Source organism: Ambystoma mexicanum, chromosome 11 (assembly GCF_040938575.1).
Source record: "Ambystoma mexicanum isolate Mex_15411 chromosome 11, UKY_AmexF1_1, whole genome shotgun sequence".
Lineage (NCBI taxonomy): Eukaryota > Metazoa > Chordata > Amphibia > Caudata > Ambystomatidae > Ambystoma > Ambystoma mexicanum.
The window spans coordinates 872380225-872394241 of NC_090934.1; the positions used below are offsets into that span (position 1 = coordinate 872380225).

Sequence of the window (14017 nt, forward strand, 5' to 3'; positions counted from 1 at the left end):
GAGTGTTCACATTTTCTAAACCTGTAAAGGTCATTGAGTGTTTTAAAGGAGCAGTCAGAGTGGAAGGTGGAGCTGTTTGGAATTTCAACGGGGTGTTTAAATTGTTAATAGAAAAGGTGAAAGAAGATGAGAATGTTATGATGAGAGAATGGGATCACTGTGACTATTCTTTAAGGGCACAAGGAAGCAGTACTAATACGAATGAGAATGTTAATGGAAATGTGGATAAGAATCAGGATGCCAGTAGGAATGCAAGGTTGGAAAATGATTCTACTCATGTTGGAGTTAAGAGAAGTTCAATGGTGCGTAGATTACCTGTCAAATTTCGGGAATTCATTAAGTGAGTGTTTGTTTATAATGCACATTTTCTTCTACAGTTTAATGGTGTACCTTGTGATTATAATGCACATTTTCTTCTGCTGGTATGTTTTTTTTTAAAAAAGGGATATTATCTTTACACTGCTTGTGGACTGTTTTCAGAGACTATCAACAACATTATCTTGAATATTCCATATAATGCATGTGGACTATGTTTACCCTTTGCTATTAATATGCTATGCTATGCTATGTGTAACATCAATTTGTATACAAGGTACAACAATTTTCAGATAAGGTTATTTTATAGATGTATTGTTAGAAATTGTTTCTCTGTCATTGTACATGTCAAAGGGAGGGGGATGGGTAGTATTCTTGTAGATGTGTAGTATTCTTGTAGATTTAGAATAAGGAATAGGGGTGGAATGAGAAGCATGGAATGGTGAGGGGTTGGAATGTAGATGGATTCTAGTGAGTGTTCTGCTGTGGCGGTTGGAGAGAGATTAGACCGAGAGAAGCATTGATGTCGTGGGGCCTGTTCGATATAAGATACCTCCATCTTAATCAAAAAAGAAAAGTTTCTACTGTTACAGGAGACTGTCGTGCCTTACTTCAACCAGCACATCCCATCTTCTCTCACCTGATCTGTGATGCTCGAAGGGAATGCTTGGTGAGTTTGGGAGCAATCCACCGCTGCCAAGTGGCCCCACATCAACCATAACACCTTGAGCTAGACCTCGCTTTTAACTTTGCTGGCTGGAACTTGTAGTCCCATGCTTACAATCGGAAAAATGGATCTACAAATCCCAGCAGGCCGTGGGGGAAAAAACAGGACTGGCTCAAGGTGTCCTGCATGACATGGGGTCAGGTCACTTTGCAGCTATAAGTTGGAGGGGGCTGACTCTTGAAATGGTGGGGAGAGGCTCTCTTCAAAGACTGGAGGCGTGGCAAATTTACTAACTTTTCTAAATTTCCCTTAACTTAACACCAACAAACCAAAGATTTGTCGACGCAACTCTCCACACTCTCATTAACCACTACTCTGCCAAACAAAACAGACAACCACACAAACAATTTACATAGTCAACCTGGGAAACAGAGTAACCACTACCTCAGACAACTCACAAAATATCTAAAATGTACACACCACAGAGAGCTCTATCTTTTCAGATACAAACAGCACTGAAACAAAGCCACCATGTCCTGCTCCTTCGGCTTCTAGGTTAATCCCCTACCCCTCCTCTTGAAGATCCTGAAGCACCAGGAAACCATGAAAATGGCAGATGTTAACCTCCTACAAGACTCCTTGACCTAGCGTAAAGGACCTTCACCCATTATCCTGTGAAGCAGAGTTCTTGTCAGCCCAAGCACCTCGAGTGGTTGGCAGCAACAGGGGAGGACATTAATATTAATCCTGCTGCAGTCCGTTTGCTGCACTAGAAGCCCTGCTGCACTGACTGGCTGTTAAGCATATATATCTGCCTATCAAATCAAGTAATGTGGGACTGACTGAAGGCCAGTGCTACTGCAACCCAATTCAATGTGACGTCCCACAGGACAGTTAGGAGGGAACACCATTTTGGTGATCAAATCATTAAATATGCCCAACTGCACAGTTATATTTTGAACAGTGTTCATCACTCCCAAGGCCTCCAACCTTTGCAGTTAAAGCACAGTGAGATTATATTAATTATCCAGGATAACCTACTTTGGTGAAGCAGTAAAGGCAGGGTTTTAACCCTCTCTACACATTAGATACCCGACAACATACATTTCTGGCTCTAGTTAGTACAAATGCTTGTTCTGGCTTTCGAGCTAAGGTAATAGTGTACTTCAAAAGTACACTAATCGAAGGCAGTCAGAAAACATGCAAAGCCTTAAGTAAGCACATTAAGCCACACAAGTATATTTGTAGGTGCGTTTTCTACACCCAGAATATAAGACCTCGTACCCAGACCCAGAATGCAAACACACTTTTCTTTGCATGTCGCATTAGTAGACCGCATGGATATAAACGCAGCTTTATGGGATTACTTTCTTGCTCTTGGCATTCTTGACCCAATGTGGTGATATGATTTTGACACGTTTCCCCTAAAGCCTTAAAATGCAGGGAACCTATGAAATGTACCCGTTAGGAAGAGATGGCATCTCTGGAGAGGGAAGAGCTACAAGGACATCTTAACACATGTGCTGTCTCTTCCCTAGACACTCATTTAACCTTCTTCATCATCTCATCCTAATCATCAACTTTCTCTAAGGGCTCATTTACAAATGCAACTGGCAGTGAAAATGGACACCCCTACCTTGTACCATGGTGGATACAAACCTTTTCTGATTAATACCCAAATACTCCGATCCTCACCTAAGGAGCATAGTCGTTGGCCATAACCCATTATATGTAATTGGGACCAAACCCAGCCTTGTCCAGCACCAACTCTAGGTATCTCCAGTTCATGTAGTCAAATTAATTCTTGGCATTGAGTAACATCTGGACCACAAGCTCTCTGATCTCCTCTGTCATGGGAAGTAACTGTTTGATATTATCCCTAATCTGTCTTCCAGAGATCAACCACGAGAAGAGGTTCAAGTTGGAAAGCCAGCAAACCTGTAAAAACGTTAACGCCTATATTTAACAATAAAATAGCTCAACGTGAGGAACAGTATTCAGGATCTTTCCCAGCTTTTAGAATTACCGATAGTGTTGCTTCACCCATGTAATTGGTGGCCCTTTCTGAAATGAGTTTAAACTCTTGGTAAAAGGATGTGCCTAGACCCCTAAGTGAGTCTGTGGAGATATGACACTTCTCCTGCTCGACGCTCTTCTCCAACTGCCTAGAACCTTCCCGAAGGGAAGCATTCCAGTTTAATTTCATATATCAACATATGACACCACAAGCAGCTCCACATGACAAGCGTGGTCCACATAATACACTGGATGTAACATATCCCCTCTTCCTGGGGAAGTCAACTCTGCATACCAGTGGGGCATGGAGATGGTCAGTTTATGGTTACTCTCTTGCACCTATAAATTCTCCCCGAACCACTGTATTGGCCTTCTCACTCACCTTGTTTTCTCCTCGATTTGCCTGAATGGGAACAGCCCCGAGTGGCACCACTCTGTTCATGTGCCACACTGCCTCATCCCTTGCTAAAACTGAAGAGCCCCTCACTTCAGTACGTGAAGGGATGAAGAGAACTGCTTTAAAACTCCCATGGCATAGAGTGTGGTAGCTTCTCCCGAATCCAATCTACAACCATTACATCCCTAGCTTGTACAGTCTTGCCGGAGTCATACCACTTATTGCCGATGGCTTGCTTTTCCTGTACTCTCGTCCTCACAATCTCTGCATTCTCAATCTTGCCCTCTTTATTCCCAAGCAACTACCAGGGTATCAGATTTTTCCCTTGCATTCACCTGCTCTCAAAAGGTATTAGACCCGTAGTTGAATGGGGAGAGGCACGATCGTTCCATAGTATCTGTTGCACTGCTGTTTCTCAAAGTCTGCCAGCACTCGGGTTGGCTGCTAGTGTATCCTTGATAACTCTGTTAAGCCTCTCCACTTGCCCATTTCCTGCCAGGTGACACTGAGAGTCTTGGTATGTGGTACATAGAGCTGGGCAAGCTTGACGGGGTTGGGCTTGCCCGAACCTCACCTAGGACTCTGGCCAGACCCCACCCCCCCTTTCTTGTCAGTGCCTGCCCAAAGTAGGGGAAAGCCACAAGCTCCACCAGGTGCGTGCCCACACATCAGCTTTTAAAAAAAGACACGCTCCTTGTGTGCCAACAGCACTTAAAGGAGCGAGTCTGCTGGTCTTCCGGCCCCCGCCGCCTGACTGATGGTCCTGCCCCAGCCATTGGTTGATTGACGGTGGCAGGACAGGAAGAGAGGTGGCCGGGGATAGTAAGTCAGGCAGACGTGCGCCTGTAAGTGCTGATGGCACAACAGGAGTGCTTTTCCGGCCCGCCCCAGCCTCTCATTGATTGGCTAGGGCAGAACTTGAACACTTCCTGGTGGTGCAGTGGGGCAAACACGAATATGAAAAGTGAGTCCCTTTGTTGCCCACTAGCTCCTTTTCGTGCCCCTCCAGTACCCTTTATCCCCTTTTGTTGCCCCAATCTCTTTAGCTGCCTGCAGACCCGTTTTCCCCCTTTTCTTGATCCCGCCAGTCCCATTTATTTTGTTCTTAACCCTTTTAGTTGGTCCCAGACCTGTTCTGCCCCTAGCTCCATTTAGCCCCTTTCCTTTTGCTCCTCAACCCTTTCAGCTGCCCCAGACCAGTTTAGCCCCTGTTCTTGCCCCATTTGGCCCCTTTTCATTCGTGCCTGTTTCTATTAGCCCCTTTAGCCCTTTTAGTTGCTCCCATCCTCTTTCTTGCCCCTAACCCCCTTTGACTCCTTTTGTTGCCCCTAACAGCTTTAGACCCTTTTGTTACCGCCAGTCCTGCATAGCCCCTCTTCCTGCCTCCTGCCCTCTTTGCCCCCCTTTCTTGCCCCTTCAGCCCCTTTCTTGCACCTGACACAGGCCCATCCCCCGTTTCACATGCCCATTTTCCTGGCTCGGCTCCTATTTGGCCAGACCCGGGGCTCGGCCCTTCCTATGAATTTCTTGGCTCTCCCAGTTCTAGTGGCCCACTCCACAACTCTCCAAGAAAACTCACATCTCTCTATAGCAATAGGGAATGCAGATATGTGAGACCATATGTCAAGGACACACTTCCTGCAGGAAGTGTATCACCTTTCCTGGTGAGGGGGTGCTGACAAAGGCTACTTGTGACTATATGCTCTGATAGGCAATAAGTGCAATGCCTACTGTCTCTACAGTGGGAGCCCATTTACAGTCCCCAGTAGGTCTATGCACACTTTTTTCCAGATCCCTTATGGCAGTTCAACGGGCACCAATGATACAGCTCAGATCTTCAGGCACAAACTGTTCATCCCCTCAAAATCCTGTCTGCACCAGCATCCATGGAGGGCCACCAGTCCCTCAATCGGAGGCTACGCTTAGTGGCGGACATTTCCAGATGTCCAACATGGGAATTTTTGAGTACTTCTATCATTCCCATTTGTTGGAATAACTTTGTGACCTCTGAATAGCAATTCTCCTTCAAGTGAAAGCTCGTCCTGAATCTGCTAGACGGGCTGTCATTCTCGACCAGTTTGGTAGAAGGACTTGTGGCGGTTCCTTTTGAAAGGCTTTTCACCACTTGTGGAGACATGACACTGCTTAGAGGGTTAAGAAAAGGCAGCCCATCTGCTTCTTTATATTTCAAAAAAGGTAGCAGGCGCTCCTCTCCAGAATGAACATGGCATGATAACCTGTTCTGAGATGAGTTTGCAGCACACGCTTTTTGCTCACTGTACCTTTCACAGATGGGAAATATCCATTTGCATATCAGTCTTTGTCCCGCCCACATGGGCAGTCCAGCACCGAAATGCTATGGCAATTCCTCTCTGAACAAGAGAACCAAAAGCAACCCGATACACGTGTTTCAGCCTTGTTGGGCCTCATCAGTGAGGTGGAGCTGTGCCTTTCTGAGCAGGGAGTCCACATATGGTTGCCCCAGGTAACTTAGGGTGATCAACCCCAAGTTCCTTCCAAAAATACAAAAAAGGTAGCAGGCGCTCCTCCCGAAAGAACACTGCATGTTAACCTGTTCAGTGGTTTGTAACCACTTTGAGAGTTCACAGCCATCTACTTTTTTGCTCACTGTACCTTTCACAGATGGGAAATATCCATTTGCATATCAGTCTTTGTCCCGCCCACATGGGCAGTCCAGCACCCAAATGCCATGGCAATTCCCTTCTGAACAAGAGTACCAACAGCAACCCCATACACATCTTGTTCAGAGAGGAATTGCCATAGCATTTCGGTGCTGGACTGCCCATGTGGGTGGGACAAAGACTGATATGCAAATGGATATTTCCAATCTGTGAAAGGTACAGTGAGCAAAAAGCGTGTGCTGCAAACTCTCACCACATAACAGGTTATCATGCCTCTCTGGAGAGGAGCGCCTGCTACCTTTTGTGAAAAATCTGCTTCTTTAGCTCAACGCTCTTCTCCAACTGCTTAGAATCTTCCTTCAGGTACGCATTCCAATCTCCATTAATCTTTTAACACATGACCTCATAAGCAGCCCCCCTCACCCCCTTTGAAAAGCGTGGTCCATGTACTAGGCAGGGTGTAATAGTTTTTCAAAACGGAGAGTTGTTTACTTTCAGCTGGGAAATGTCCCTTACGACCTCTTCCATTCTGATAGGCTCTCTACACTCTACACCAATATTCTAGTGGAGAGATGGCTTTGGAAAGGTCCATTCTCTCTGCATAGAATGTCTGTATGGCTTCTTCTGCAGACTATAAAACTTGGCAGAACCTCCTTAAATCGCTTAGTTTACTCTTCTCGTTATGTGATTGAATACCATTTCTGTCTGTCTTGCTATAGAATATTCTAGCACATTTATTTCATATTTTCGTTCATCGTTGTGCCCTGGTAGCCGATTGTTTCCTCCATATTTGTCAGGACGGGTGTTTGTGTTGTGTAACGTGCGTCTATGGTTCAACCCATGGCTTGTTCCAGCCTTTGCAGTCTGACAAGATTAAATGCTAGTGAAATTATTCCTCCCCCCGTTGTCACCCTATTAATGACCTCCCACAGTGTTCCAATGGTGCATCTTGCTGCTCATTGAACTCCAAATATTCTAATCTAACACTAGATTCCACCTTTAATCTTACAGACCACGCCTCTGAAAATCGACACTGCAATCCCCATACCGTACAACGTTGTTCCTTTGCTTTGAGTGCCAACTCTAAAACCACTGAGGCATAGTCTAATCTGACCTGGTCAATCATACCAATAGCCCTTTTTTTTCCACTAACAGAGCTATCAAATTGTGTACTAATCACCAATCTATATCTTAGGTTTTCTATAGATGTGGGAGCAATAAGTGAAATATGAATATTGTCCCCCTCATGTAATTGGTGCCAGATAAGCACCCACCCCACACCATCTGTCTTTTTCTGTAGGCTCTCCGGGTGAGTACCCTCTCTAGACCCCTACAGCCCAGATCTTGGGCCTCAAACTCCACATTGAAATCCCTTGAAATCAGTAAATCCCTTCTTGCAGACATTAAATACCCTCTCTAGACCCCTACAGCCCAGATCTTGGGCCTCAAACTCCACGTTGAAATCCCTTGAAATCAGTAAATCCCTTCTTGCAGACAGTAAATACGCTCTCTAGACCCCTACAGCCCATATCTTTGGCCTCAAACTCCACGTTGAAATCCCTCGAAATCAGTAAATCCCTTCTTGCAGACAGGGCAAATGTCACCAGAAAATCTACAGGAAATGCCTGTTGTTCTGTGTAACTTCATATATTGATACTATGGTTATTTCAATACCTCCCATCCACTCTTCACCAGTATGTATTTCCGTGTTGGGTCTGCTTGGGAGTCTGTGGGGCGAAAATGCATCCTGCTGCATATTAAGACTGTAACCCCCCACCCTTTTGTGAAAGCAGTCTGACGCATGGAACTAGAGGGGTAGGCTTTTATTTAAGCAATAAGCTCCGAGCAGGGGGGCATTACCAATTCAGCTAATGCCCTGGGGCCCATAGTTACAGACCTGAGCAAAGCAAGGTCCTTAAGGTGGGCCCCAGGGCATTACCTGAAGCGGTAATGCCCCCCTGTGAGGGGCTTATTGCTATTAGTATTCTGGCCCACAAGACCCGAGTACGAATAGTCTTTTTTTCAGTTGGGAGAGTCGTTGGTGTTTCGCAACTGCAAAAAAGAAAAAAAGAATAAAATGGCCGCCACATAATGGGAAGAAGCAACTACGTGTAGTCCCTTCTCCCTTTCTATGGCAGCCATTGAAAAAAGAAAGAAAAAATCAATACAAAGAAAATGGCCGGCATAGAAAGGAGCGAAGGGACTATCCATGGTTGCCATTCCCGGAAGGAATCCGGGATTGCGGCGGTGAGCAGAGCCTTGTTTGGTCAGGTAAGGACCTGGTGAGGCCCAATCGAATTGCTGTTTCAGCCTAGTCCCCATTTGCTCGATCAATTTTTGCAATTTTTTCTCTAGCGCACATTGAAAACCGCTGGATGGAATTGGACCAGGCATGAAACAACTTTGGCATGAGCGTTGACTCGATTTCTTGGGGGAGGTCTGGGGTTCGTTATTGCATCCTTTAGTTTTGTAAAATATTTGATGGAGAAGGGGGTACCCCAAAATTATAGCTATATCTAGTATAGTCAATTGTAGCATAGAGTATTTTCAGGAATGAAAAGATGCCTTTATTGTTGTTGCCCGATGCAAGAGATATTCAGGGTAATATTCAGGGTTTTCCTAAAACAAAAAGTTAAAAAAAATCCACTTTTGAGGAGGGAAAAGGATGAAATGGCATCAGGCTAGAGGTTTGGAGGGGGAATGAGGAGGCCATGTGAAACCAGGTAGTGGGGGTGACGGGTAGGGTGTTGGGGGCCTTGGGGACCAAGTTCAGAGCTCTGACGTTTTTTCCATATTCAAGGTTATTTTTCCTATTCAGGGGTTATTTTGAAAGTGTGAAATATTTGTGGTTCATTGCTGATATTACCACGTTTATGGGGAAAAAGTAAAAAAAAAAGTAAAAAAATGAGATGAATACAAAAAAAGTGGAATTTCATAGCTACCATGAGGTGTGGGGTAACCTATTGTGGCAACATGTCATGGGGTAATATATGGCCCTGGCCAGTGAGTACAAAAAAGCTGTGCTCACTGGCTCGGGTCGAATGCCCTGTCTAGTGGACCTGAAAGACATGTATAGTGGGCACGGTTGAAGGCCGTCGCCACCTAGTGGGTAAAAAAAACAAACACCGGGGAGCATGTACAGTGTACATGGCTATTGGCCAGGTAGTGTTTTAAAATATACAGTGGATACGGCTAACTGGCCAGGAGTGTGCCCAAAAGACATGTATAGTGGCCAAGGCTGAAGGCCGTGGCCGCCATTTGGGGCAAAAGGGAGGGCCATGGCCACTGGTCATGTGTGAAGGCCCTGGCTAGAGACTTGTAAAAAAATGATGGTATAACAAAACCATGAAATTCACTGAAAAAACCTTAGTTAAGGTGCAGTTAAGATTTGCAGATTTAACGCAACAAAACCCACGAAATTCAGCAGATGTTGCAAGTCATGACCAGCTTAACTCCCTTTGCAAAGCTCGTGAGCTAATACACATTATAAGAGAAGGGATTCACAACAACATACAAAATGGCATTATAGGGGGGCATGGCCTCTATGGGAGCGGGACGAGTTAAGCTGGTCATGACTTCCCACATTGGCTAAATTTCAAAGGTTTTGTTGCGTTAAATCTGTACAACTTGACTGCACCTTAACTAAGGGTTTTTTCAGCAAATTTTACAGGTTTTGTTATGCCTTCATTTTTCTCCCTTGAAGCTCTGGCAGGACCAGACTTTTGGTCTCTGCCAAGCCACTTTCTGAATGGGGACCCCCTGCAGGGATGACTAATGTAAATACATAGTCCCAGACACGACAGGCCACTGCCCTTGATACTGAGAGGCGGGAGCTGTCTTCAGGTTGACACAAAGTGTCATATCAAAGTGCATATCAAAGGTTGTTGGGGTTTTCCTGTCCTTTGTTAGTTCTGGGACCAGGCCTCCCATGGGCCTGCTTGAATTAACTCTGCTTAGTATGCAAAGCTGGCACCAGCATCTAGCAAAGGGCAGGGTGGATCCATGGAGCCTTTGTTATTAAATTAGGCTGGCCTTGGCAGGAGGAAGATTTTCCCTTCCCCGTCTGAGATGCCTTTATGTACTCTTGGCTGTCATAGTCCAACTAAATATGACTGGTGGGGATGGCGGCTGTATGCGGTGTCTTCCCAGTGTACACTGGTCCATGTGTATGTTGTGCGGTGAGCATAAGAAAATGTGTGCGGATTAACCCAACACATTTTCCAGAGGTTGATCTACCATCATTCAATTTCATTTCAAATTTCAAAAAAGCCCAGGCAAGCGCACACCCACCGTGTGGATGGTCGAATTCCTCATAATCACTCCTCAATGATCCACTAATTCCATGTATGTATTGATAACATTGCACATCTCACAGTATATCTCTTAATCTGCCATTCTGGGTATTCTCCATTGAATGCTCGTACACGCTTTCCGCTCATCAATAGGTTTATGTAGCTTCGGTGTACCTTGTTTTCACTTTTGTAAAGCCCCCAGTTGACAGGATTACTACTGCTGGTGTCATGTGATCTGTTGTAGCGTGTTCCTGATCAAAGCATTTCACTGTCTCTCCTTTAGAGAAAGGTCTCATACGTGCCTATCTGCCTAAAGTTGCCAAGCATCCCAAACACATTTTTGGAAACTTGGAAGTTAAAAGCCAAAGTTTTAGATAGATAAAAACAGACCTATGGCAGTTACACCCGAACATTCACTGGGAAGCATTCACTGCTTACCCCCTGATATATTTCAAAGACCTGCACCAATCCTCTCAACCAGAAATTCACTTCCACCAAAAGCATCATTTCTCAATAGTGTAGCCATCACGTTCGGAAGGTCTCATGCCAGCATGAAGATCAAGCATGTTGTGGTCTACCAAAGGATCTAATGGCAAATTCATTATAGTTCTCAAGATAACTCAGCAATTTAAGACCATGCCCTAGACCATCATATTTTACCTTCAGGACAATGGTTTGAATCTTGGCATGGCTTAGTCGCCCTTTACAATTCTGAGATTGATAAATTGAATAGGATGATAATAGCCCTGGTCATTATTGCAGCGTTTAATATCAGGAGTAATCTTTCTATGTCGCTATAAAAGAAACTGATATTATATTAGCATTTATTGTGATGTTCGGTTTCCAATTCTACCATACTTAGCCTGGGTATCTTATAGCTATTCCCAGGATAAGTGAGCAAAACACTATTGAGCGATGTAACTGTATGGAACAAGTAAGCCTTAGTAAAGAAGTTAGACTGATGCCCCATTCTTCCTCTTCTTTTTAACAGGGATTCTGTGGAACCTTTCCTCGAGTGACGACCTCAAGGACCGCTTGGCACAGGATACGCTGGTACAGCTGACCGACCGCATCCTGACTCCACTGTCTGGTGTTGGTACATCGGCAGTCATCCTACAGAATGCCTCGGAGTCTGAGATCTTCTACAACGCTACGGGATTTCTTAGGTATGTGGGATGTCACTTTTCTTATCTTGATGCTGGAATACGTCTAACTTGGTCGTAGGAAGAACATCTTGAAAGGTTCTGGGAGTTGGGCTTGGCATTACTTCACTGCAGGTACTATTTCAGATGCGTCTTCAGGGGATTTAGGAGGGAACCATTGAAGGTTGTATGATTGCAGAGGGTGACTCGGCTCTCGTTGGGGGAAGTAGTTCCAGGCTCGCTCAAGCCTCCAATTCCAGTGATCTCTGGTGGTTGTGTGGAAGAGTGATGGGCAGCAGAGATCTAGGATTGTGGGTGGGGCGTCTCTGCAGTACAGGGGCCACATTTGCATGCAATGAGAAATGCTCAGTAGCTTTATGTTCTTGGATGACGGTTTGTTCCTCGCACGTCGAGTACACCACCTATCTTAGGCTCCACATTGACTGCTAGTTTCCACAGAGAAATGTGGTGTGGTGTGGTGTAGTGGAGTGGCTCCAAAGGAGCAAGGGAAATGTGGGGGATAGATAGATGGAGAGAGGGAGATCTAGTAGTACTGAGAAGTGGAAAGCAATTGAATTGCATGTTGGTAGTTGCAGTCCAGACGCATCCCATCTGTGCACAGGAGGCGCACAGGTCCGTCATTTAGGGATCGCCACGGGTCGCACCAGCGACTCCTAAAATCTCCCTTGCTACCCCTGTGGTCTCCTTTGCTACCCCTAAAAATAACATTTTTTTAAAAAGTTTTTCTTTTTTTTATTGGGGCTCCTGGGCTGTGGCCAGCAACACGTGGCTCCGTTTCTTGAGTGGCTCGTTTTGTGATGGCTATAGCCAGTAAGATAGCTCAGTGGGTTGAGCACTCGCTGCTGCAATGTGCATTTGCTCTGCAGATAGTGGGCCGGACTGTGTTAGACTCAAGTTTGCACTGGCAACATTGAGAAGATTAAGAGTCTTTTGTGAACGAACTAGATACCAGAGGTAGAGTGGTCCGGCACCACGTGGGTGCTTGTTTGGAAGTCTCTGATTGTTACCCCTCTCCTGAACAAAGAGACTGCGTTGAACAACAAAGGATAAATAAAAACAAGTACCAAGCGGCCTTAGGGAAGGTTGACGTGAGGTGTCAAGGTGGTCACACACAGGTCAAGAAAAACCCCTTGTACAATCGAAATTTTTTGACGATAATAGAATTGTGAAGCCAACTGAGGGACTTGTGAAATAGGTGTTTGTGCCTGGCGCAGGGGAACTCCAAATGAATTGGTTATTGCGAATGGACATGCCCTTGCCATGGGCCCATAGGCTAACAGAGTGACCCAGCGAGATGTGATCGCCCTTCGGAAGTCTTTATTTAAGGTTGGCAATTGCTGTGGAAGGTCTAACCCCGGAAGAGGGGGACCAATCTAAAAGGTGGTTGTTTAAAAACACATTGAGACTCTTGAATATTAGAAGTCCCTGATATAGAGAAAAGGAACTGTGAGTTTGTGCCAGAGAAGTCCAGGAGTGTGCTGTGCTCAAGTGTCCCGCCTTGTCCCTTGCTAAAAACGTGGGTAAGGGAGACCCGGGGCCATAACATCCTGACTTAGCATTTTGTGAACACTTCTTTCTTTTCTTGTGAATGTTATCACACACTATTTCTTAGCATAGCAGTAAGGATTGGCAATAGGTTTTCTTAGTACAGGCCCTTTTTATTTGACTAGACTCAGCTAGAACTGCATTCTTATTTTTTGATGGTCCCTTAAACACCCTTGAACTGTGATCACTTGTGTCTGTCTTGCTTTGATACCATGCCTTTCTTACATACCCCTTTCCCACATTCCTTCTACATTACAGTTTAACTGCTTAGTCAGTCTTTCTACATTTGCAACCTTTGTCTCTATTTATAGGCCTGCTTTGGCGTAGTCTTTCATCAGCCCAACTCCTTCATCACAATCCTTTGGCAGTCCCTCCCCTTCATCCTCCTTCAATCACAGTCCTTATTCTTGTTACTTCTTTGCCAAAGTGCTTATTTCTTTGTCGCAGACCTCCTGTTTTCAGTTCTTAATCAGTCCTTCTCCTTTGCTAGAGTAATCCTCCTTATCAGTCCTTCTCCTTCATTAGTTTGTGTCACAGGCTTCCTACGTAGTCCATCCCTCTCAATGTAGTCCTTCTCCTTCATGTCCAACCTTTTACCTTTTCAGTCCTCATTCATTAGAGCCTCATCCTTGATCACAATCAATTATCAAAGTCCTATCCTTTTCATAGTTCTCATTTTTAAAGTGGTTTGTCAGTTATTTTCCTTGCACAGTCTTTTTTTTTTTTAACACAGTGCTCCTTTGTCTTAATTCTTCATTTTAGTATTTCTCCATCATAATCCTTTATTATGGGACCCATCCATCTTCATCATTCCTTTGTCTTCAAGCCTTTTCTTTCATCTCAGTCCTTCTCCTTTGTCGCATTCCGTCTGCGTCAGTCCTTCCACATCCATTCTTCTCCTTTTGTCCGTCTTTCTCGTTTCGTCGGCCCTTCTCCTTTCGCCTGTCTTCCTGTGCCCATCCTTCTTTCATTCGTTCTTG

At 45.0% G+C, this 14017-nt stretch overlaps 1 protein-coding gene across 1 annotated transcript in view; it reads left to right on the forward strand.

Annotated features, from left to right (window-relative positions):
- PKP3 (plakophilin 3) overlaps positions 1 to 14017 on the forward strand; it is a 277327-nt gene that overhangs the window by 174776 nt on the left and 88534 nt on the right. The window contains exon 7 of the mRNA XM_069623925.1: positions 11321 to 11495. Coding sequence (XP_069480026.1) covers positions 11321 to 11495 — 175 coding nt within the window. The remainder of the gene's footprint in view (positions 1 to 11320; positions 11496 to 14017) is intronic.